We start from the raw sequence: 22,713 nt of genomic DNA on the forward strand, positions 1-22,713 counted from the left end.
ACAGCAGCCTTAAAAGTATCTGCCAGCCACACATATACACACACACACATACACACAATTAATGTGACATCACAGTGTAATCGAGTCCTTTGTTCCTTGCTTTTGATTCATTGACACTATTCGTTTAGGTGCAGGAAGAACAGAAAGCTTCTTCCGTTCCCTGGATGTTTGCTCCAGGCTCTCACTGACTGTGAACATGAAATTTAGCTTAAAGGATTATTGAAAATAACAGTGCACTTTTAAAAGGCCACATTTCTTTAATGGTTTTACTGTGTGTCTGAATATCAGTAACATAATGGTTTCAGTGACTCTCCACCAGAGCATCAGGTCTAATTTGTTTGTTTTTTTAAATCCACAAATTCCAAGGGACATTTCCAATATTTATTTAGTTGGTTTTCCAACAATTTATACTTCTAAGACATATTTTCAAACCTTATCATTTTGAAAACACTTGACTTTAAACTCCCTTGTCTATTTTTCTCCACTTTTTTTCCATTACTGTCAGGATTAAAGTTGAAATATGAGCTTAAGACTGTGCACCTCTTAAAACCACAGCAGATATCCATCCCAGCAACAGTCGGTTTAAAATGTTTTAATCTTTGGCAGGCAAATTTTCCCTTTTTGTTTTCAACTTCAGTCCAAAACCTTGAGTTAAAGAACTCATAAAGGTACTAATAAACATGTCAGTTTTAAGAAAGGCCTAAGCAAACAGGTGAATGTGGTCTTACAGCGGATCCGGAGATGCTGGAGTTGCACACAAGCTGTCCTTTGGCTGCACAGCTTGAAGGTCCAGTTTATGGCATTAGTGAGACAGGTCTCTCACTCCAATTTGTCATTTTTCGACATGCACGGTCACGTGTGTGAAACGGCAACTTTGATCCTAAACCTGAACCTTTTCCTAAAATGACCAAAGTATGTTTTAGTACCCACATCTAACCAGTCAGTGAAAGTAAAACTGAAACAAATTAGCAAGTGACATAATAAAAGCACACAATATGTAAAAACACACAGTCCCACTTTAACCTCATGGGTGACTTTTAAAAAATATTTTTTCCTTTGTTACTTTGACCAGCGAGCAACACTTTGATTAACTGATCATTTCATGGACATTCAGTAGAAGTCTAGCAATCTTCACATAAATATTGAGGACATGACCCTTGTGGTGTCAGTGGCTGCTCTGACCTTGACATTATGTGAAGACCTTACTGAAACATGTAACAGTTACATTTGAATGAATTGGAATGGCTTGGTTTCAATTTAATGCTCCTAGTTTTTCATTCCTGTTATTATTCTACTATGCTGAGTATTATTTCTGGTTGCATATGAGTTGATGGAGTTTGTTTAGTTCCCTCAGATTTTCCTCTTCGTCTTTCTGTGCAGGAGCTTTTTTTCTGTTCAAGGAAGATGTGAACATGCTCCAGAAAAGCCATCATCTTCTCTTCAAGTTGAAAACTGACTCAGACCAGTCAAATCAAAATCTGAATTTTTTGGGGGGATAATATGGACACCACATTATCCAAACTAAAGAGGAGAGGAACAGTTTAGCTTGTTATCAGCACACAATTCAAAGGCCTGCATCTCTGATTGTATAGGGGTACACTAGTGCCTATTAAATTGGCAGCTTTTATTTGGAAAGACAGATGCTGAAAAGTCACATGCAAGTATATACAACACATGCTCCCATCCAGATGATGTCTTATTCAGGGAAGGCCTTGCATATTTCAGCAAGACAATGCTAAACTGCATGCTGCATTTATTACAGAAGCATGGCTTTTGGTTTTCCTTTTTCAAATGTGAATTAAATAAAGTTTAATGAGATTTGCACATAATTGCCTCTGTTTTTATTTATATTTTATACAGCATCCACACATTTCTAGAATTGGGCTTGTAGCTCAGTGACATTTAAAGAAATTTCAGTGTACTCAGAAGAATCCAGCAATGTGAACAGAAAGTAAATAAAATTAAAGCCTCCTTTAAACACCAGTTATTCCACTCTTGCACCCGAGAGAGATACTGAGCTGAAGAGCGAGGGAGGACAGAAAGTGCAAAGAGACGGGAAAAAGAGGCAGCAAACACAAAGGTAGGGGACATAACCCTGCTTATTGTTGGTGTTGCTGCTTTTATCTACTCTGTATGCTTATTTGCATTATCAGCAATGATTGACTAAACAAATTGATTTAAGAACTATAATTAAGCACCACCGTAATCTGTCTTGATGCAATCATCTTACACTTTTATATCTGTGCAGATGCATTAACTCATCCTGGAAGTCTGAGGGTTTTGTTTTTGTTTTACCTCTCATGCGCTACGCACACACATTTTGCGTGCTAATGTAGAGTCAGCGTATTCTGATGGTTTCCTGTGGCTCAGTGTTATGACGATTCATATACAGTATACAGTACGGATGGTTAGAGACTAAAGAAATATGTCTGATGCGGTCAGCTTTTTAAATAGTAAATGGAGTGAAATAATATTATAACCACAGACAGAGGGTCATTTTATGATGTCAGAGTGGTTTCATGGGGGCTGCAAAAGCCTGCGTATGTATTTTATAACCAGACTTGGATTGATAGAAATTACACATGATTTTCTTTGTGATTGTTGAAATGTTTTCACCTCAAAGAAAATGTTTGTTTTTTAATATCTAGACAATTCAGCATAAAATTGTTTGCACGCTTTATATAAGATTTATGTTCCTGTAGACAAAGAGGCTGGAAAATATAAACTGTGAGATTTATATAAACAATATTAGCAAAAATTATCCACTAAGCTGGAAAAATAGTGACCTGAATGAGCTTATAATCAGGCTTACACACTAACCCACACTCCCACACACACAACCTCCCACTCCAGCCCAACTCACGAGGTCTATTGTCTCCTGAGTGGGGTTTTTTTTCTAATCAATGAAGAGTATTATACAGAACTGAGAAGCAACCAGCATGGAGACAAAGTGCTGAGGGAGCCCTGACATTTAGCTGCTGTATTGTTACCAGGAGCGGGCCAATTAGCACAGAGCCTACAAACCCTTTAGTAGGTGTATGGGCAGCCACTTCACACACCAGTGTGCATCCATAGCGCTGACATTTCACCAACACGAGCTCAGCCTTCACACAGCTTCCATCGGAGGGGCTGGAGGTTGATTAAGGGTGCTCACTGAAACCTTGTTTTTGAACAAACAAAACCTGGATATCTTGAAAACTTCTCCTAGAAGAGAAATTAGTCTTGCTCAGAAAACCACCGACTTCACAGGGGTTTATTGGGCATACATCCTCGTGACTCAAAACACATGTTCACACTACTCTACAGATACCCCTGCCCCCCTTGACCGAAGCTATGACTGAATTTCAGGCCAATCATCATTACTCTGTGACACGTTTAATTTGGTTACTACGGCAGCGGGGATCTCCAGAGATGGATTACAAAGGGTCAGGGGCAGCTCTCAAGGATTGAGAAACAACACAAAGAAAGCTGTGACTGTAACATTTGAACTCGGTGTAATGGGATTAAGGCAAAGAGTGTGAGAAAGTGAAGACAGGTGGGACACAACTGAGGTGGTCAGCAGATCTCAAGGAGCTGATGGGATTTAACCAGAAGTAAAGCTGGGGCCACCATTACCAAGATTTGAGCACATTTAGAGAACTGCAATATGAGCAATGACCTCATCTAAAGTCACACAGGTTTGTTAATAATACTTTGTTGGGTCTGACCCTAAATTAGTGCAAATGTCATTATATCTATTAAATTATATATTTGTCAGTATATCAGTCAGGCTCATCAAGGTAACTACCATTTATTTCACATTTCCTCATCTGTAAGTGCTTTGACCTGATAGCCACACAAACATGACCTACAACAGACTACTCCCATTAAGCAAAAAAATAAAAAATAAAAATACAAACATGAATTCTTTGAATAAACAGGAACTTTAAAAAAATGCATTTATCCACTGCTTTGTTTAGTTTTATTTTTTAAAGGAAAGGGCAGTTACAAAAACGTGGAGTGAGGGAAAACCAGAGCAATGGCGTGCAGTAAAACCATCCCGCAGGAGCTAAACTGGGTAGTGACACATTATGTGTCTTAATCACGACTGACTGCAGGAAAGGCCCGCACTCCAACTGCCTCCAGCAACTTATTCACTGAGAAACAGCATAATATTTTGGCCATCTATTAAATTGACACAAAAAGACAGCTACAGGTTTTCCACGTCAAATGAAGGACGCGCTGTCTCAATGCTGCTGCATGCTTTGCACTCCTACTTACTATTTTAAAGGCAAATATGGCTCCATGCAGCGCAGCGAGTAGCCAGATGGTGTTCATATACCAGTAAAAATCTATACACTCATCAATCAATATTCATTTCTAATAAGCACCCAAATGGACATGGGTGATTTTAAACAAATGCACTGTCAAAGCCAACATTTATAGCCTATAGCACATTTGAACACAGAAGTCGACCCAAAGCGCTTTAGCGACCGGCACATTTACATCCCACGACCCATCACACAGCGCTGCACAGTGCACTACTGAAGCCTACCTAAGGTGTCATGGGGCAAGAAGCAGGGTACACCCTGCACAGGTTACCAGTCTAGACCAACACATAGAGGCATTCACACTTGCATTCATACCTATGGTCGATTTAGAACCACCAATTAACATAACATCCATGTGTTTCGACTGTGGGATTGTAATGTCTCTCTGTAATGAGTTTAGATCATTCTGCTAGTTTAGTCTGAACAAACTAAAAATGATTTCAAATGCATTAAATTGTATCACAATTAAAAATGCCGAATGATAGTGGCCTCTCAGTTGAAATGGGACAGACGGGTAGCAGCTATAGGTGTGATGAGTTCTCTAATGAAAAACTAGAGTCTGTCTCACTATTCATTTATTAATGTCGGTTCTATTGTTTTTATGGTTAAACACATGTATCCAGGTCGCATCACACGGAGGGGCTGCGCTGTGTTACTCCTCAGCTATCGCTTGCTGTCACACCGAATGTTTCTTTGTGTGCCTCTGCGTGGCTTTGTGTAACTGTCAGTGTCTATGTGTAATTTTAGGACAGAGTCCAGAGCCATTTGAAAAAGGCTTATAGTACATCACCCTCCAGTGAAGCTATTTTCCACACAGACACATCACACATATGCAGGGACTTTGCCATTTTCCATAACGACTTCCTGAGTTGCGCCACTAGCTACAAACATCTTTGGCAACACTGAGAGGTTTAACACTGGGCTGGTTATAATTTCTCATTGTACACTGAGCAATATCACAATCTGAGCCAGTGGGTAAAAGAGCACAGTGAGTGCAGGCTGTGATACTTGTAGGGCGAAGGGCACCGCTCCTCACTGTACTACTTCGAGTAAACAGATGCTGATTAAATAAACACCAAAACCACTCCGTGAAAACTGTTGACCTTTGTTGAACGAATATAGCGAAGGCAGGATGTGTGCACTACTTTAACTTTTACTTTCTCTTACATTTATCTAAACTATGAGCAGTGTAGTGTTGTTTTTTTCCCTCTGACACACATCCCCCTACAGACTAACAAAAACATGAAGCAGGATGGAAAGCAGTCATCAAGCTCCCACTGTGGGTCCAACACACAGAGTCCCTCCTTCATGTTGCTGGGATGGAAATGCAAACACAAGTAAAAAAAAACCCGAAACTCAACATTTCTCTTCACGTTAATACAGAGGACTGATTATGTGATGCTGCTGAAACAGAAATACGAGAAAGTTATGTTTGGAGTAACTTTATCCGTAGCTGCTCCGTGACTTTCAATTTTGATCTTTTTCTGACTTGTTCACTCTCCCCTGCTCTTGAGAACGGACCACTTTCAAGCCTCTTAGTTACACATGTTCCCCCTCTTTAACTCATTACAGCCAATTAGATGATAGCGGAGTAGATAACCCTCGTCTGCATTATTCATTCCTATACTGAACCTCAGCATACCTCCACATTACTCCAGCTCTCCTGCCACCCAGACGTGGTCGGTTGCTCTTCTTTCTCTGTTATCCCTTCAGATTCTCCCTCAAACTGCCGACACTACAGATCTCTGTACTGGGACCAGTAACTATGTGCAGTGCCAGTTTTGCTAAGCATGGCACAGTCAGTGAAGAGGCTGCATAGTAAGCTGTGAAGCTTATGTTACATTGTAGCGCTTAATTTGTGCTGAATCAAATTTGAATGAAATTAGAACAGGATTCATTACATTAATGTTTAAAAATAATTTCAGGTTATGAAAATTGCCCTGAGCTTAACGACTTAACCTCTGCAGCTTCTGGGAACACATACTGGCACTGTAGGGTGTGCATATAACTATAAGTGCATATTATTTATGGGCGCTTGAATAACTTGATTCTCCAACACATCAATGTAAAGCTCTATACTTTAGTCTGAGATGGTCAAGTGTTCTCAGCCTGATGCCACTTAACTTATGTTGTCTTTAGCGCTGCGTTCCATTTAACTTGGAAGTCAGATGCTGGAACTGGGAATGACCACGCCGCTGTAGCACGTTCACAGCTAGAGCCTGGTCATTGTTCCACGTGTGGATCATTGAGCGAGCCACAAATTCTGCACACGGGCAGCACAAAGTTTTACAGTTTTACTACTGTTTACATGCACTGCTGCCATCTTGGATTGTGAAGATGGGTCTGGTGTTTCTTCTCCTACTCCAACTACCAACTACTAAGTTGGAAATCTGACTTGAGGGGCTATCCCAGTTGAATATTCGCACACCAATAAGGCAGAAAACCAGCTGCTTAATATTTACAGTTCTCTAGTGTTACCAAACACAACTTTGAACCACTTAAACCAAACTGGAAAGTGGATTTCTGGGGGAGTCCTGTGGTGTACGGCAGCCCCTGTGGCTCCTCTGACTCTTTGTTGTGTTTCTCGAGCTTGGCTGGCACTGTTTTTTGTAGTGTGACAGGGCACACTGTCCTGCAGGGGAAGCGGTTGTCCTTACAATAAGAAGGTGTGCTCGGTCTCCAACAGTGATGGGTGGCAGATGTCAAAGCAACATCCAGATAGATGCCAGGACCCAAAGCTTCCCAGCAGAACGCTACAGTGTAGCAAACCTATTACTGTTACTGACGTCACGCATCAGCAGTTTTAACGTTTCTTTCTTTCTTTACAATTTTATTTTATCAGAACATAACACTTTCAGTGAAATCGTGCTTTTGCTGGTCCTGTAAACGAGTCATTTAAAAAATCTTGTAACATAAGAATTATAAAGGTGATTATAGAGCAAAAATGGAAAATCTTTACATACATTCATTTACAGATTTGACAGCTTAGTGTGGATTTCTGATCGCACAGCTTCGTGTCGTATTCTTCCTGCTCCCCTCAGTAATGTTAACTCTGGCGCACTGCTTGCACATCACAGGAAACCACAAGGTCTGGCAGTCGGAGGGCAAAATGATTGAGTGTGCAAGAGACAGTGAGAACGCTAAGAAGAGACGGAGGATGGGAGAGGGAGAATAGATATAGTACAGTAATATATATTAAGATAGGAGGAACTGCGCTGACCACAAGGAGTTAGTATCAGTCAGACAGCAAGAAAGATAATGAGAAAAAAATAGTAGACAAGAGACAGAAAGTGGTGGCTGAATAATGGATTGGACAGACGAGAGACAGCGAGACAAGGAGATCCAGAATGGAAAAGAGCTAGCCATCGTCTGTGAGGTCTCATCACACACTTGCTGACATTGCTTTAATCTCGGGGCCAAGACAAGACCAGAGAGTCCGCACACACTCGCACACACGCATGCATGCATGTAGAGACAGATTTACTGTTTCCCTGTGTGTGTGTGTGTGTGTGTGTGTGTGTGTGTGTGTGTGTGTGTGTGTGTGTGTGTGTGTGTGTGTGTGTGTGTGTGTGTGTGTACAGCAGTAGTTCTGAAAGCTGTTTTTGCAAAGGAAGTGTGAAAAAAAACTTCAAGTCAGTCAGTCCTGCATGACATCAAAACATGCAAAAATGAGGACAGTTTGATTTGGCAGCTTTATGTTCATGTTTGCTTTTAACCTTTTGCGAGAAAACATGTTTTGACATCTTGCGTCATCAATAATCATTCATTACCTTCAACTGCTGAAAAGAAGGGGGAGTGAATCAGGGGGTGATAGAAGCCATGAAAGCAGCTGTAGATGCAGAAGAGCATCTATAGCTTGTGGGGTCGTGGAGAGGGGGCGAAGAGCTTGAAAACAGGGGCAATCTGAAAATTCTCCCCTCCTCCTCAGCTTACAGTGGGACTCGTTGACACAGAATCACTTCACGTAGCGCGTAACGAGCAGAAAGAGGTTAAAAAAACAGATAATATGGAACTGAGAAGAGGCCCAAAACGGAAGCAAAACTTGCTGATGAAGAGACGAAGATAAGAGAAGCAAATATATCACAACAGGAACTGAAAAAGTAACCGTTGAACAGGAAACAAAGAAAATGGTGCTGTGATCGAAGGAAGCAGTTGCAAATAAGATATTTGAGAGCAGTGGCAGGGTGTAATGGAGGTAAAGAAAACAATCTCACCAGACTGACAGCCAGCATGGCGTAATTATGGCTTCCTCGTTAACATTTGATTATTGTTTATGGTGTGCCCACAGCACCGCTAACCAGGCCTTCACACACACACACGTGCAGGCAAACCCACGCACACGCTCTCCATAAACACACACTTGCATGAATGCACACGTCTTGCAAAAGTGCCAATCAAGACTTCTTCTGACAGCACGCGCTTTCAACCACATGAGCAATGACACACACACAGCTGTACCCGGCTTTTTGCACACAAGGCAGGCCTTATAAATACTGTCTTACATTGTGATTTTGTTTGAGCTCCATCTCCATGGTGCTGCTTCCTCACATGTTTATAGTGACTGCCATTATAAATTAAGATGATCTTAACAACTCTTAAGCTGGGCTGTGCATGCGGGTGCAGCCAGGCAGGGTCAACAGGAGAAAGAAATAGAGAGAGAGACACGGGCTATCCCAGCCTTTACAAGAGACAGAGCAGAATGAGAAGAGAGGGGAGAGAGAAAGAAAGGCCAAGGTTCATCCCAAACAGCAACAGCACCTTTATAATCATACATACAAATCAGGCATGCCTGCACAGTTACACTGCCTCCGCGTCCTGAAAACTACAGGTTATGCCTGATTGGTTCAAGTTACAAACACGTGGAGAGAGGCTAAAATCTAACACCAGCAGCCAGAGAGACATGGCGTGATATCCCGAAGATGCTTGTGACCGAATTGCATCCATGAGACATCCATCCATCTCTTCTGTGCAGGGATGCACATCATGAACGAGAACGTGTGAGAGCTTTATTCAGTATTCTGATGATAAGGACTACAGAATCAGAAAATTCTGACTTTAAATATGAAAATTATATTCACAAATATTAAATTTGTGAAGCACAGTGAAGAGAGCACTGCTGGCTTGCAAGAAGACGGTTCCTGCTTTGAAGCGGCCGGCTGGCCTTTCTGTGGGGAGTTTCCATGTTTTCCCTGTGCCTGCGTGGGTCCTCACAGTGCAAACACACGCATGCTGGTTTAATTGATCACTAAGTTGGCCACAGGTAATGTATGTAATTGGAGTTGTATAACAAGAAGCTTTTGCTGTACATTTTCATTTCACTTCCTTTGGTCCAGTCTCATGGCAAATTGACAAATGAATTTAACAGGACGTATATTTGATGTGTACAGTTTCCTCAACTGGCCGTTGTATCTGAACCTAAAGCAAGTTTAATCACATCATTTTGATGCCTGGCCCTAACAAAACGCCTGGCGCTTTTTGAGTGAACAATATTTTCAAAATAAAAGGATGCAAATGTAAAACTCTGTCCTCTGTAGGACTCACACAACAGTCTCCAGTGTGAACAGTGAAAGCTTTCACGCCACCCACAAATGCAATGAGCCTCTAAATGCAGACTCATTCATCCTTCAAAAATGGAAATATTCATTTTGTGTGTATGGACACAAACCAGGAGACCGGTCAGATATAAATATATGTTATGGGCCACAGAAATAAGGAGGGGAAATTTGTGCCCAGCAAAATAAAAAAAGCTGGGAAGTTCACGTCCAGAAATATGAAACAACAGATTTAAAGTCTATTTCAAAAACCTCTATGAGGCTGGGTTGCTCCCTCGCCAGCAGTTAAAGTCCTCACCCCTATCTGCCTTCACTTATCCATGAATGTCTCAGTGCTGCTGAAATTAATTCAGTAAATAAGATAAGGAGACACGGGCAATTCCACATTTTATATAAATTAACATGTTAATCTCTTATCAGCGGTTAGCTACAGTTAGTTTCCACATTATTCACCATCTGCTGATCATCTGTGGTGCGCTGGTACAGCCACCCATTAGGCTGAGGCTTTAAGTGTGCTGCCGAGAGATAATGGCTAAAGCTATTGATTTATTTTTGACTTGCTTTATGGTCTTCGCAGCTGCTGGCGACACACAGACCCTGCTTCCTAAGCACTCTAAACACTCGCACCGAATACCTTTATGGACACATTCAACCTGCTCACTGCATTCACTGAAATCGCCAGGACTTGCAATCGCAGGAGAAAATCACCCCGAACTTGGGTCCGCGTTCACACACTGAGCAAGCTGGGACTGTCGCTGCGCAGAAGGTGCACGGTGCTTTTGTGCACAATCATATTTAAAGTAAGTATATTCAGTGGATAACGGCAGGTGATTTTAGAGAGCAGCTTTCACATGGCTGGTTGAATTAGAAACCGGTGGCGTGCAGCTTTAATTAAAATCAGGGCAAAATGCGAATGAGGCTCAGAGAACAAGGAGGTGTTGGGTGAAAGAGAAAAAACTATGTTTAAATCTAATGCAAATCAGAATTCAATTATTGAAGTCTCGTAACAACTTTGTCACTTGTCTGTTGACATGTTTAAGTGTGGCTTCAGCTTTTTCCACATACGCCCTTCAAGTGAGTAATCTGACATCTAATAATTAACTCATCATACATGTGATGGAATGTGGAAATCCAACTGAAGCTAGCCCACTTAACTTCAATGTGTGCATAGAAATGTATCTGCACATAAAGAAAGAGGAACACTGTTATTTATTAGGCACCAACATTAATTTTAAAAGAAGACTTGCTCTTAGCGGTAATCTAATATTCATGTTTCAATTAAAATAGTTACATTTACACTGACGATCATCCTAAGAAATAGGAGTGGTGTGTTCTGAATTCAGTGACTACAGGGGTAACAACAATCCCAGACAACTGCTCAACCCCCCCCCCCCCCCCCCCCCCGCCCGCCCCCGCCACCTACTGCATTTTGGTTTGAATAACAGCTACAGTAAAATGACATCTCAATTTGTCAGTATTTGCAGCTCTGGTAATATGTCTACTTGAGCAGATTCACCACCTCTGCAGAAATTACTGTTACTATACAGTAACAGTAATTTCATTGTGTACTGAGACATACAGCAAACTGGAGCTAGGAGGCCGTCTTTGGATTTTCCTGGCTGTCAAAGCAGAACTGGAGTGTTTAGAGGGTCTTGAGTAATCAAAATAAACTCTTGGCATTCCCCTCAGAATCCTCCTGTCTAAATGCTACAGTATTCCTGGCACACTTCCGCGGCAATAACATTACATAAACACAGATTACAGCAGATTAGATGGTGTCAACACCCCTATTAGTCAGTTATCTCCAAGAGAATAAAACAAAATCAGTGTCGGTGGCTCAAGGTCTCTGCTGTGTGTGTGTGTGTGTGTGTGTGTGTGTGTGTGTGTGTGTGTGTGTGTGTTGGATTTCACCTTCAGTATTTTGACATGTTTTGCACTGCTGAGTAAATAAGCAGCAGTAGTTTGTTTTCGCACTGACCATAATGGTATGTGTGTGTGTGTGTGTGTGTGTGTGTGTGTGTGTGTGTGTGTGTGTGTGTGTGTGTGTGTGTGTGTGTGCGTGCGTGTGTGTGTGTGTGTGTATTTGCACTTGTCCTGCTCCTTGGTGGAAGTGAGCACAGGGAGCAGGGCTGGTTATTGGAGGGTAATCTGACTCCTGATCGGCCATCCCAGGACAGACAGTCCCCTCCCCAGGGGAGACACATTTTGCCCCGAAAGGAGAAATTAATACAGCAACTAACCTCCACTTTCCTCTCTCTCCAGCTCACTGCCTTCCACTTTTCCTGTTTCTACCTCCACACAGACACTAATCACATGTCCTGATACAAGCTCTTTCTTCCTCTGAAGGACGATCAGGCTATGAACACCAACGTCTTTCTCTGACTCTCCAAAGCACGGGTGTTTTATTTTTATTCATTTCAGCTGTTTTGGGGGTATGCACTGTGTGTCCTCTCATATTTTTCAAGCCAACCTTTAGCATATCAGTCACCAACAGCAAGCATCTGCCAAACTGGCATTGTCCTTGAGCAACATTTTATACCTCAGCCAGCCGTAGCTGTTGAAGTAGGGGACAAGGGGAAACAGAATTTTCCTACAGGGATCAATATAGTATCACATTATCACTATTAGCATTCATTCTTAGCAACCAGAATGAATCTCTCTCCTGCTTCTTCCTCCTTCTTGCCCTCTGTCGCACGCTGCTGCTGTCAGTGGGTACCCAGCCGCTCGGTGGAAAAATAAACCCAAGGATGTTAAAGCAGTTGCTCCAGAATGTGACAGGCCTTTGAAAGAGACGTCAGGACACATGACGGGAGAACTTCAGAGAAGCCGAGGTCCACGTGGGCTAGGTGTAAAAGGGCTGGGGAAGACCTCGTAACCTTTAAAGCATGAAAGGTCAACATCGAGTAACACGGCAGCACGTTCTTTGAGTGTCACGTGGATTTTTACATCTCAATACATCAAAATAAAAATTTTAAATATGGCCATCGAGGATTCGCCTGAACAAAATGAAAATATGCATTATTCCTTAACAGGAATTCAGATCTGAGAGGAAGCCTTGACAATTTGAGTCTGTCTGTTAGCTTTCTATGTATTTCAAGGGGAGAATGAAGGGCTGTTTTTAGATGTTTTTCTATCATCATTTTTGAGGGGCCAATTTAAAAATCCATTATCCAGAAAACTGCTTGAGCTAAGGCCTTTAATTTTTTCTATGGTAAATATCTGGTGCTATGTTATTCTGTAGCTATGGACAAAAAAAACAGGAAGCTTGAATTCACTAAAATATTTTGATGGAGATTTGGAGGCCTGCAGAAACGACAACTTTGCAAATGCGGGACTGATGTTTTGATTACAGCTTCTCATGTATAAGGCACAATATCTTCTTTAAACAGTCCAGATGACAAACAGTTGTTCTTACAGGAAGCCAGGCCACCCCAGATCACACTGATCTCCAGTTGAAATGACCACTTGCATTTCCCCAAAACAGCCTTAAAAATATCAAGAACACAAAGCAGACAAAATCATTTTCTCCGAGTTCCTGTCCAATGAAGTTACTCTGGGCTTAATCTGATTAGCAGCTCAGATGGCTTTTGGTTCCTCCTTCAATCAAATCAGAGGAAATGCAAAAGATGCTCTTTCAGAGAAGCACAGCAGAAGCCGTGTTTTAGGGGGGCCAGAGTCTAAACACGAGACAGAAAACAATACAAGAAGAAAGCTTCCCCTTCATACATCATCGATGCAGGTTTCAAAATCTTCCATGTTTTGCTAAAAGGTGACAAATTTCGCCGTTCATCGAATGATTCGAGTGGCAATCAGATTATGATTCTTCTTGTAAAATGTCAGAAAATAGAGAAAATCATCATTTCCAGTCTGGCCAAAATCCAAAAGATAATCACTTTTAGTTTATCGTGTTAAAGAAAAACATTAAGCTGTCACACGAGACAGGAAGCCAGTTATAAACACGAGAAGTTTGATTAATTAATTGACAAATGTCTTGAATTATTGACTCAAATTTATGTATTTACATATGTATCCTTCCCATTTAAGCATACACAGAAAGGAGGAAAGGAGATGATGAAGACGTGAGGGAGGGGAAGTCGGCCAGTGCTGCAAATAAGATGTTGCTGGCACAGGAATAAAGGGAAGCATGAAAGGAGACACAGACAGAGTGAAGGAGGAGAAATTCTTATATTAGATCCTTATACAGATATTCCTAATGGAGCAGAATTTGCACAACTTGCTGAGGTGAACACATTAAAACAAAAGCAGCACTAAATGAACACCAAGCATCTAATCTGCAGCCCCGAGCAGGTTAAAAGTGCAGCGTAGCTCTCTCCCCACACCATTTCACAATGGCACTTCGCTCTGGTGAGACTTCCCTCTCACCTTTCTTTCTCTCTTCCTTAGTCATCAATAAAAAACACTTTTGTGTGCAAGCTAAAAATGCAAACAACCTACAAAAAGCAATTTTCCAGCATTACTCAAACTATTAATAATAAAAAAAGGTCCAGCATCAAACGCGTCAGTGGCTCTTTGGAGGACGGCAGAGGGCGGCGATTTTAGCGGATTTTGTGTCGCGTGGTTGAAAACCTGGGGGGGAAAAAAGACCACACGGTTTCCCTGAGCCAGGTGAGAAAGTAGATTAGCTGGCTCAAAGTGGCTTCAGAAGGAGGCAAAACTGCAAGAGTCGACGGATAGAGGGAGCACATTCAATCAACAAGCTGTCTGAGCTAAATGAGTTTAATAATGTCACAAAGGCAATTCACCTTTAGTTGAAAAAGCTTGCGAGATCCATTCGGTGTGGAGCTGCTCTGTTTACTGAAAAGATGTGTGAAAAATTAACTATAGCCACACAGGCGCTCTGGGTAAACATCGGTGGAGAGGTTATGGAGAGCATTAGGCCGTATCTCCCTTAACATCTATAAATAATGTGGCTTTAGGCTCAAGCTTTCATAAACACACACCATCACTGATGCTTGTGCCATAAAAGGTTGCAGTAAAGATATTCATACATGGCGTGGAGTCTCGGTGGTTCATCTGACAAAGATTAAGCTTGCTTTGGAAATGATTGTTTACAGATCTGATAGATTAACGATCATTTCTTTAGAAACATTAACATTTGCAAGAGTAAAGTGAGCTCCTTTCAGATGTAATTTAATGTGGGTTAGAAGAAAGTCATCTTAAAAGGATTCAATTTTTTTTTTTAAAGGAACGGTAAAGCAGGAGAGGCTTTTGAAAGAGAGCCTTTGAAAGGCCTACGAGTACTTCTCCATAATTTCTTTCACCTGTCTTTCCTTGTTAGTAAAGTCCACACTTTCACTTTGTGTGCTTGACTGGATATTTTGAAAGCTAGTGTGGAAATTTGACATCTTTTCATCTTTACAAATAAAAAAAGTCTTTCAAGCAGTTATTGTAATTAGGTTGGGAGCAAAGAAGAAAGGCAGGTGGACTTAAATATGAGTTACATATTTAGAGGTCATTTTTATCCTGCAAATGACTGCTAAAATAAGCCTGGTGATTCCCCTTTGACTTCATCAGGGTTTGTTTTGTTTCTAGGACTTGACAAAGCATCTGCAGAGCAACAAAAGGTATTGTATTACTGTTTTCACAGAGTGCACTTGAGCAAAGCCAGAAAAGAGAGGAGAAAGTGTCTTTTAACCTGCTAATAGTCCTACACAGAGCGTTTGCAAAGAGGTCTCATTGAAGCAACTACTTGCTCAAACCAAAACCTCCATGTGATATTTTTCCTGCACATTTCTGCTCCTTCACTATAGGACATCAATAATACATGACCGGTATATTTTTGCCCTCCTTCGAGCCAATCAATCACTCTGGCTGGCCAATGCTCAGTCCATCCTCACACACTCTTTCTGTATATTAAGAATGAAGTCCGAATGCTGCACCAAACCAGAGACTTAAGATCGAGCACAGAACTGTGCAAAAGTCTTGAGCCACCTTCCATTTATGTATAGTTTGCTAGAAAAAAAAAACGTGCAGATGTGAGAACATGCAAACGGGCCTTGTATGGCATGCTTACATATTACGTAAGGCAAAAAGAGAGTTTGTACAATTCAAATGAAAGTCATTTTGCCCTAATGAGTCATATGTCAGCGATAAGTGCCTTAATCCCCAAGAAGAAAATCACATATATATATGTGTGTAATACTGGGTTTCCACAGCACTAACAGACCTCATGTGTTGGCGCTGGCTAAAATATCTCCCTGTTTTCTGGGAAACTGTGATGGGACATTTACACAATTTTAGCAAAATAAGCAATTTTTTTGAAAATCTTACAGGCTAAATAATTACAAAAGCAATCATTAGTGACAGTATTAACGAATAGGCTTCTTGTCAGGCAGCTGGTCTTTAACAGAGTTAAACACATTGCAGCTGAAATAAAGCTGTGGGACTCAAAGGTGTCAAAGAGGTCTTGAGCTTTGACAGTGAGTAAGGGAAAGGCTATCAAAGGGCACGCCAAACTTAACACGGTTCAAAGGCTCCACTCACCATTTGAACCAGAGCCTCTGCAAGAACCTGTCTGCCGTCTACACAACCGACCAAATTTACGAGCAAAGGAACTCTCTCTGTGTTTATTACAGAACTTTCCATGAACGCTATAATCCCTTTTAACAAATTCCTGCCTTAACGCCCTTTTTTTTATTTTATTAGTAAGCACAAAAAAAAGAGATTTGATGAGATGATAGAAGAGGAGAGCAAAGGATGGAGAGTAGAAGAGAACTTTTTGTCAGCTCTGAATCAGCAGCTGTTACACCTGCAGGAGAGAATGTGTAAGAAATGTTTTCTCCATCCCACACACTCAAGATCCAGACATTTACAACACTGTAACCAAAACCTTTAAAAGGCAAGATTTAAAGAGCAAAATCTCTCTATGTGTGTGTTCGCAGGTTTGACAAGCAGAGGTGAGGAACTTGTGGGACTTCATGTGAGGAGTCATTACAGTGGAGACCTGCTTCAATGCTTTTCCATGCACACTCCAACAGCTGCAAAGAGAGGCCCTCTAAGCAACACATCTGTTCCAGGGTCCCCTGTTACAACACAGGATTAATTAAAGGATCAAGGGAAAGTTAGCACAGCACCCTACACAGCAGTGTATAGCTCAATTTAATTACAACAGATCAACACAGCCTTAATTGAGCTTCGTCGTACAAAGAGTTTTCTTCACACAGTTATCCTCTTGGAGAGCAACACACATGTAATTAATCAAAATAAATGCCCAGCTGAGAAGGATGAAGTACCGTGGGAATGATGCGCTCAGGTAGACATATGTGCAGCAAATATATTTCACGTCTTAGTGCAAGGCTTCTTGAAAAGCTTTGCACATTTTATTCTCAGGTACATTCTGCAGTCAACGTAAAATAGGCCGCCACAGGAGCAACTCGCTTCCAAAATCAGCTTTGAGGCCGTGACATCTGAAACTCGATCTGGGCACCTCCGAGTGCCTGCTTTGCCTCTCTAACAGAGAAATAACAACAATGGCAGAGCCACGATTCGCTCCAACACCCCAGTAATGTCAAGGAGAATGTCACAGGCTGCCACCCTGTAAAGGCCATCGCTCTTAATGAGTAACACATCAGGTGGAAGAGGTGCATGACACATAGTCCCGTGTGTGCTGGAAATGCATGCTCACAGTCCTGTAGCAATGGCATAAGAAGAAACAAATGGAGAAAAGTGAAGTGGGTTAAAGTGTTGCTGTAGCATTTACTGACGTGCTCTTGTTAATATACAGACAGTATAGGATGTGGACATGTGAGAATCACTGCCCTGAAGTGGGATTTCCCTCTGTTATAAACACATGATTGCACCGGCAGGCAGACAGCTGCACTCTTCTAAACAACGACGCAGAAAGCACGACCCGGTCCGAGGAGCTCCCATACATGAAGCTCTGTCCACTACATGCCAGCCGCAGACACAGCTGGGAGACAGGTGCCGGTGCACAGCTGCCCTATGCTTGACTTAAAAAGACGCTCAAATATAGTGAGACATTTAGGCTAACACATATATGCAGCTTTGAATTCAAATTGAAGAGAAGTGAAGAGGGTAAAAACCAGACTCAGTTGGGTTTTATGTCTTGATATAATGAATGACTTATGTCTCACATACTACTCTTAAGTTGCTGGTGTGTCAGAGGGGACCGGCACCACCAGCAGTGAGCTCATACTCTCCCTGTGTTTACATGTTGTATATACATTCTTGAACATTAAGGCCATACAGGCTCCTTTAAAAGCCCCGACTTAATACTTTCTGCAGCAGGAGAGTTGCTTTAGTTTCACATCTATGTTTAATACACGCTTTTAATTGTAGTACTCATCTTTAGGCTTCCGGTGTTAGGGTTCAGAATGAGTTCTTACTTCACCGGTGAGGAGAGTTTCTATTTCTTAATAGAGCTTCTTTAAAATTTATTAATCATTATCATCATAATCCACACTTTTACTTTTCAGCGCCTTGAGTGAAGCATGTAAACCTACAAAACACAAACTTCAGACAGACATCAAAGTGTTTACAAAATGACTATGATTTAAAAAATAAAATAAAAATTCCCCCATGTGGATTAGAGCAAATTAAATTTAACATCATAAGTCCCCCTGATGATTTAATGAGACAGAGACAAGGGGAAATTGAACAGCAGACCCCATGTTGAGATGATGTATGGCATATGACCAGGCTAATTGCGGCATAAGCAACTCTGTTGGCTAATTGGGAAATTTATCTAATAACTGCTGGCATGCAGAGATCAAACAGCTGGATTGGGAAGTCCAACATTTTCTTTATTTTCCAAACTTTTTGATACTTTTATAAAGTTATTGTTTAATGTGTTAGGGATGTTCACACTCACACAAAATTAAAGCCATGACACACTTACATGAATGCATGGTAGATGAATGCCCATCCTCTTGGTCTTTCTAGCACGTTGTACAGGCAGTTTTGCAACTTTCTGTAGCGCTTGCTTGAAGCGGACATGTTGGCCCGAGGTCCGGGCGGTCCAGGCAGCGGGGTGCCCAGCAGACCCGTGCGGTGAGACGGGTGTCCGCGCTCCGGAGTGGACGGCTCGCTTCTCTCCGTCTGGACGGCGGTGAGAGCCACAAACTCTACGCGCCTCTCGTCGTTCGGAGCCGGAGGCGCCAGCATCCTGATGCCGCCGTTGTTTGATGGACTTCCTAACATCTCAAGGCTGTCGCGATTAAACTACAGACAACTTGACACGTTTCACTGGATCATCCGCAGGAGCGCAGAGCAAAGTTTGGACCAAGTCATAGTCCGACTGAAACTAGTCCACAGCCTGAGTTTGAGTTCAGATTTAAAAGTTATCTGCAAATAAAGTCGCGGCCGCAAAAGACGAGATGCACATGCACAGTAGATGTTGTGTAAGCGAGTCGCGCTGAAACGGGACCTCCGGCGATCATTGTTAACAGTCAGGTGTAAGAAGTAATCAGAGGGGTGCAGAGAAGTAATCACACACACACGCGCACACACCAACTCCGAGAAAACTGAAAGCAAGCTGCTAACGACCTGCCATCACTTTGCAAAAAAAAAAAAATCATCTGGGCTCAATCAAGTGAAGCATCTATTCCGCACACTTCACAAAAGTAACCCGCCAGGACAGAGGCCGTGCAGCGGATCCATGGTCTCTAAACCGAGCCCAGCAGCCACAGTTGTTCATTAAACGAGTCTTAGCTGTTTCTTTAGTTTTAAACTGGCAGACAGAGCCTCACCACAGCCGCTAACATCAGCCTGCTCTCCCCTGCTTGTGCGTCTCTCTGGTCCAGCGCTCCCCTGCTGACTGGGTGGAGAGCTCAGAAGTAAAGAACATCAGCGTGATGTCAAGAACTGCAGACGAGGAACCCTTCCAAAAAATTATAATAATAAAATTAAGAAGAAAAAAAGACCAAATATCTGCAGTTGATTTGGAAACGCGCACAAAGGTGAGAAGCCCGCTCTCCGCTGAGTTGACGTGCACAAACAGAAACGCTAGCGGGCAGGACTCTGCGCACGGGATGGGTACGAGCGTGGGATGCTCTCAGCGACTAGAGGCGCACTTTTTCTGTTTTGTTTTTTAATGACGCTTTCCGGGAACCGTGAGCGATCTCTGACAGAGCAGCAAAGTTAGCTGGTGAATATACATGCTGCTAACAGTTTGCAAGTAGTGAACCGGACACCATCTGTGAGGCTTCCAAAAAATATGCATGGAGTCTAGGGTGGGGGTGATCAGTCAATCTGGGGATGAAGTGTAAGAAGGGTCTTTTTGTGTACGTTCTAATATATTTAAAATGTATTCAAATGATTTTTTCAAATGTTTGTTGTTTGTTTTACAAAAATGTCCAGCAGTGTGTTTTATTATTATTTGTTTTATTCTAATTCACACATCACTTTTAGCTCCATCTCCCACTCACCTCTATGCCTCCTATATATATATGTATTTATAATTCTTCCCTGTCATCATCATTGCGCGCTCTACCTCTCTCTACACTCTGAAGTCATCACAATGATCACGATATGATATTATCAGTAATTATTATCAGTAAAGAGGTCGTTTTGGTAACAGCATGACTAATTTTTTCCGACTTCAGTGTCTATGGTCATCCTGTCAGTATTTTAACCAGTGTGTAATCATCTGTTTCCTCGTTTTCTCACAGCTCTCAACTTCATTTTTTCTTTTTTCTCATTAAATATACCTATATTTAATGCATGTATATACGGTAAACTATATGATCAGTGCAATTCACAATTCCATATCATTTTTCAAAGTATTATATTTCTACTTTTTTCTTCTTTTGGAACTTGTTTACTCAAAATTTCACCCAGAATTAGTTGGTTTTTAGACCCGAGTGTGCATTTTTTACATCCATGTTCATGTAAATTTGACCTTTTCACCCAAAAAAATATTTGCTTCCACCCCTGACGATTACCAAAACTTTGATCAAGCATTACACTCTCAGCAAAAACTAATCTCCCCTCCTGCACACATTTTACGTTGTTGCTTTCCAATGATAAAGTGTTCAAACAACAAAAGTTTAATTTGACTTTCCTTGAAGTGAAAATGCCACTTGTGTTTATTGTGGGAAGAGGTTTGAATCCATGGCTACAGGAGTTTTGGACAGCAGAGACAGGTGCTCTGCGACACAGCAACACTGATCACCACAGACCGCTACCCCTCCATGGACACAGCTTTCTAAATCTATGACTGTGACACACAGAGGGGCTTGTGGTTATGACACAAATATAGGGTTATGGAGACTGAGCCCTATAGAGACATCACCTGTCGGAGGAACTGAGGAATGCAATGTGAGGTAGTCCCCAAACTCCTGCTGGCCTGACTGTATCATCTGGCGGCCAAAAAAAATGACATCAGGGAATAATGATATAATTCACACTGATGTGTTTTTTCTTTAAACCTAAACAAGCACCGGGTCAAATGTTCACAAGGAGAAAAAGAAGAACAACAAACCTGCTTTTTGTTTCTTCCCTTCACTACCTCATCACTTCCACCTCTGACATCTACTTCTGTCCTCTGCTGTTGAATGCGAGTGAAGTATATAATCATTCATCTTGAATAAAAGCAAACCGCACTCTCAACAACAGAAACTGACAGCCTGCCCTAAACATACATTCAGCATGGTGTAAGTTTTACGTTGTCCTACAACAATAGCAGAGGCAGGTTACTCATGCTAACTATGTGCATTCCTGTCAATTGTCGTGCAGCAGTTTATGGAACATGCAGGTCGGTGGCATGAAACGTGGGAATGCAGCTGCAGTCTTTCACAAGTCACAAATCTCAACATTATTCCCTGGGCTCGCTCCCATTACATAACATAATATCACATAATCCTTAACTCTTTACTAGCATCTCATATAGACACCAGCTGACAGCTGATCTTTACAGCGATGACTGGTGAACTCTTCCCAATGGATGTTTTGCTTTTAAGGTTCAATCAATTATTAAGTATTGTTTGTTTGTTTGCTTTAGTGTTGGCATTTAAACAAACCTTTGGGCTGCAATATTTAATCTGGTTATTAATTGATAAACTTTATTGATACCTGCAGGGGAAGTGGAATGTCACAAGTCAAGGTGACATAAAAGAGTGGAAAATTAACATGGCGGTCAGCATTTCCACATAGAAAAGCTGATTGCTAGAACCAATTGAAGATTGCAGTGCTTTTATAACTGCAGCAACAATTAGAATGAATCCTTTTGGCTTACTAAAACGAAGTTTGACAAAGTTCTGAGTGGAAGTTTTACAAATATCTGATTTAAAGACATACTGATTGTTAGAAATCACAGTGTTTATGAGACAGGATATGGCCGGGTTTTATTTTGAATTACAATCATCGGAGAGGCATGCAAACTAGTCAAAACTATGCAAGTTAATTTAGGGATAACATTTAGGGTGCAAAGTTACAGCCCAGGGCTTTTAAAAACAGGCAAATGTACGATATCTATTTCTGACTTGGAAGGTGAGACTGACAGAAAGATAAAGGACAATCAGTGGGGGAAGATGGTTACATAACAGTAGGGTATTGTGGATCCTAACACTCCCACCCCACAATGACATCCTGTAGGAGGAATCCCCCCTACACTACAACCCTCTCTCTTTTAGTCCGGTCTCCTCTCCTCCCCTCAGCAGTCCTAATGAGGACCGGCAGCAACCTAAGAAAAAGCTGTTGACAGACATGTCAGCTTTACTTGTACCCTCAGGGATTAAAAATCAAAGTTTCGCTGTGGCAAAGCTACACCCACCCTCGTCTCTTTCTATTACAGTACCCTTCTTCAACGTTGCTTTCATCTAGTGATCAACACTAAGAGCCGGGCAGTGGCCTCTGAGCTGAAGGCGGCCCCG

The 22,713-nt window shown here is 41.7% G+C and overlaps 1 protein-coding gene across 2 annotated transcripts in view; it reads right to left on the reverse strand.

Annotated features, from left to right (window-relative positions):
• The window catches only part of kcnq4 (potassium voltage-gated channel, KQT-like subfamily, member 4), a 53,908-nt gene extending 34,499 nt beyond the window's left edge, over positions 1–19,409 (reverse strand). For both annotated transcript variants that reach the window (XM_085446562.1, XM_085446561.1), the window contains exon 1: positions 18,741–19,409. In XM_085446562.1, coding sequence (XP_085302688.1) covers positions 18,741–19,042 — 302 coding nt within the window. In that variant the 5' untranslated portion in view covers positions 19,043–19,409. The remainder of the gene's footprint in view (positions 1–18,740) is intronic.
• Between the last annotated feature and the right edge of the window lie 3,304 nt (positions 19,410–22,713).

This window comes from Copadichromis virginalis, linkage group LG22 (genome assembly GCF_057382275.1).
Source record: "Copadichromis virginalis isolate Kocher_CV1m ecotype Utaka linkage group LG22, C_Virginalis_male_GT1.1, whole genome shotgun sequence".
NCBI lineage: Eukaryota > Metazoa > Chordata > Actinopteri > Cichliformes > Cichlidae > Copadichromis > Copadichromis virginalis.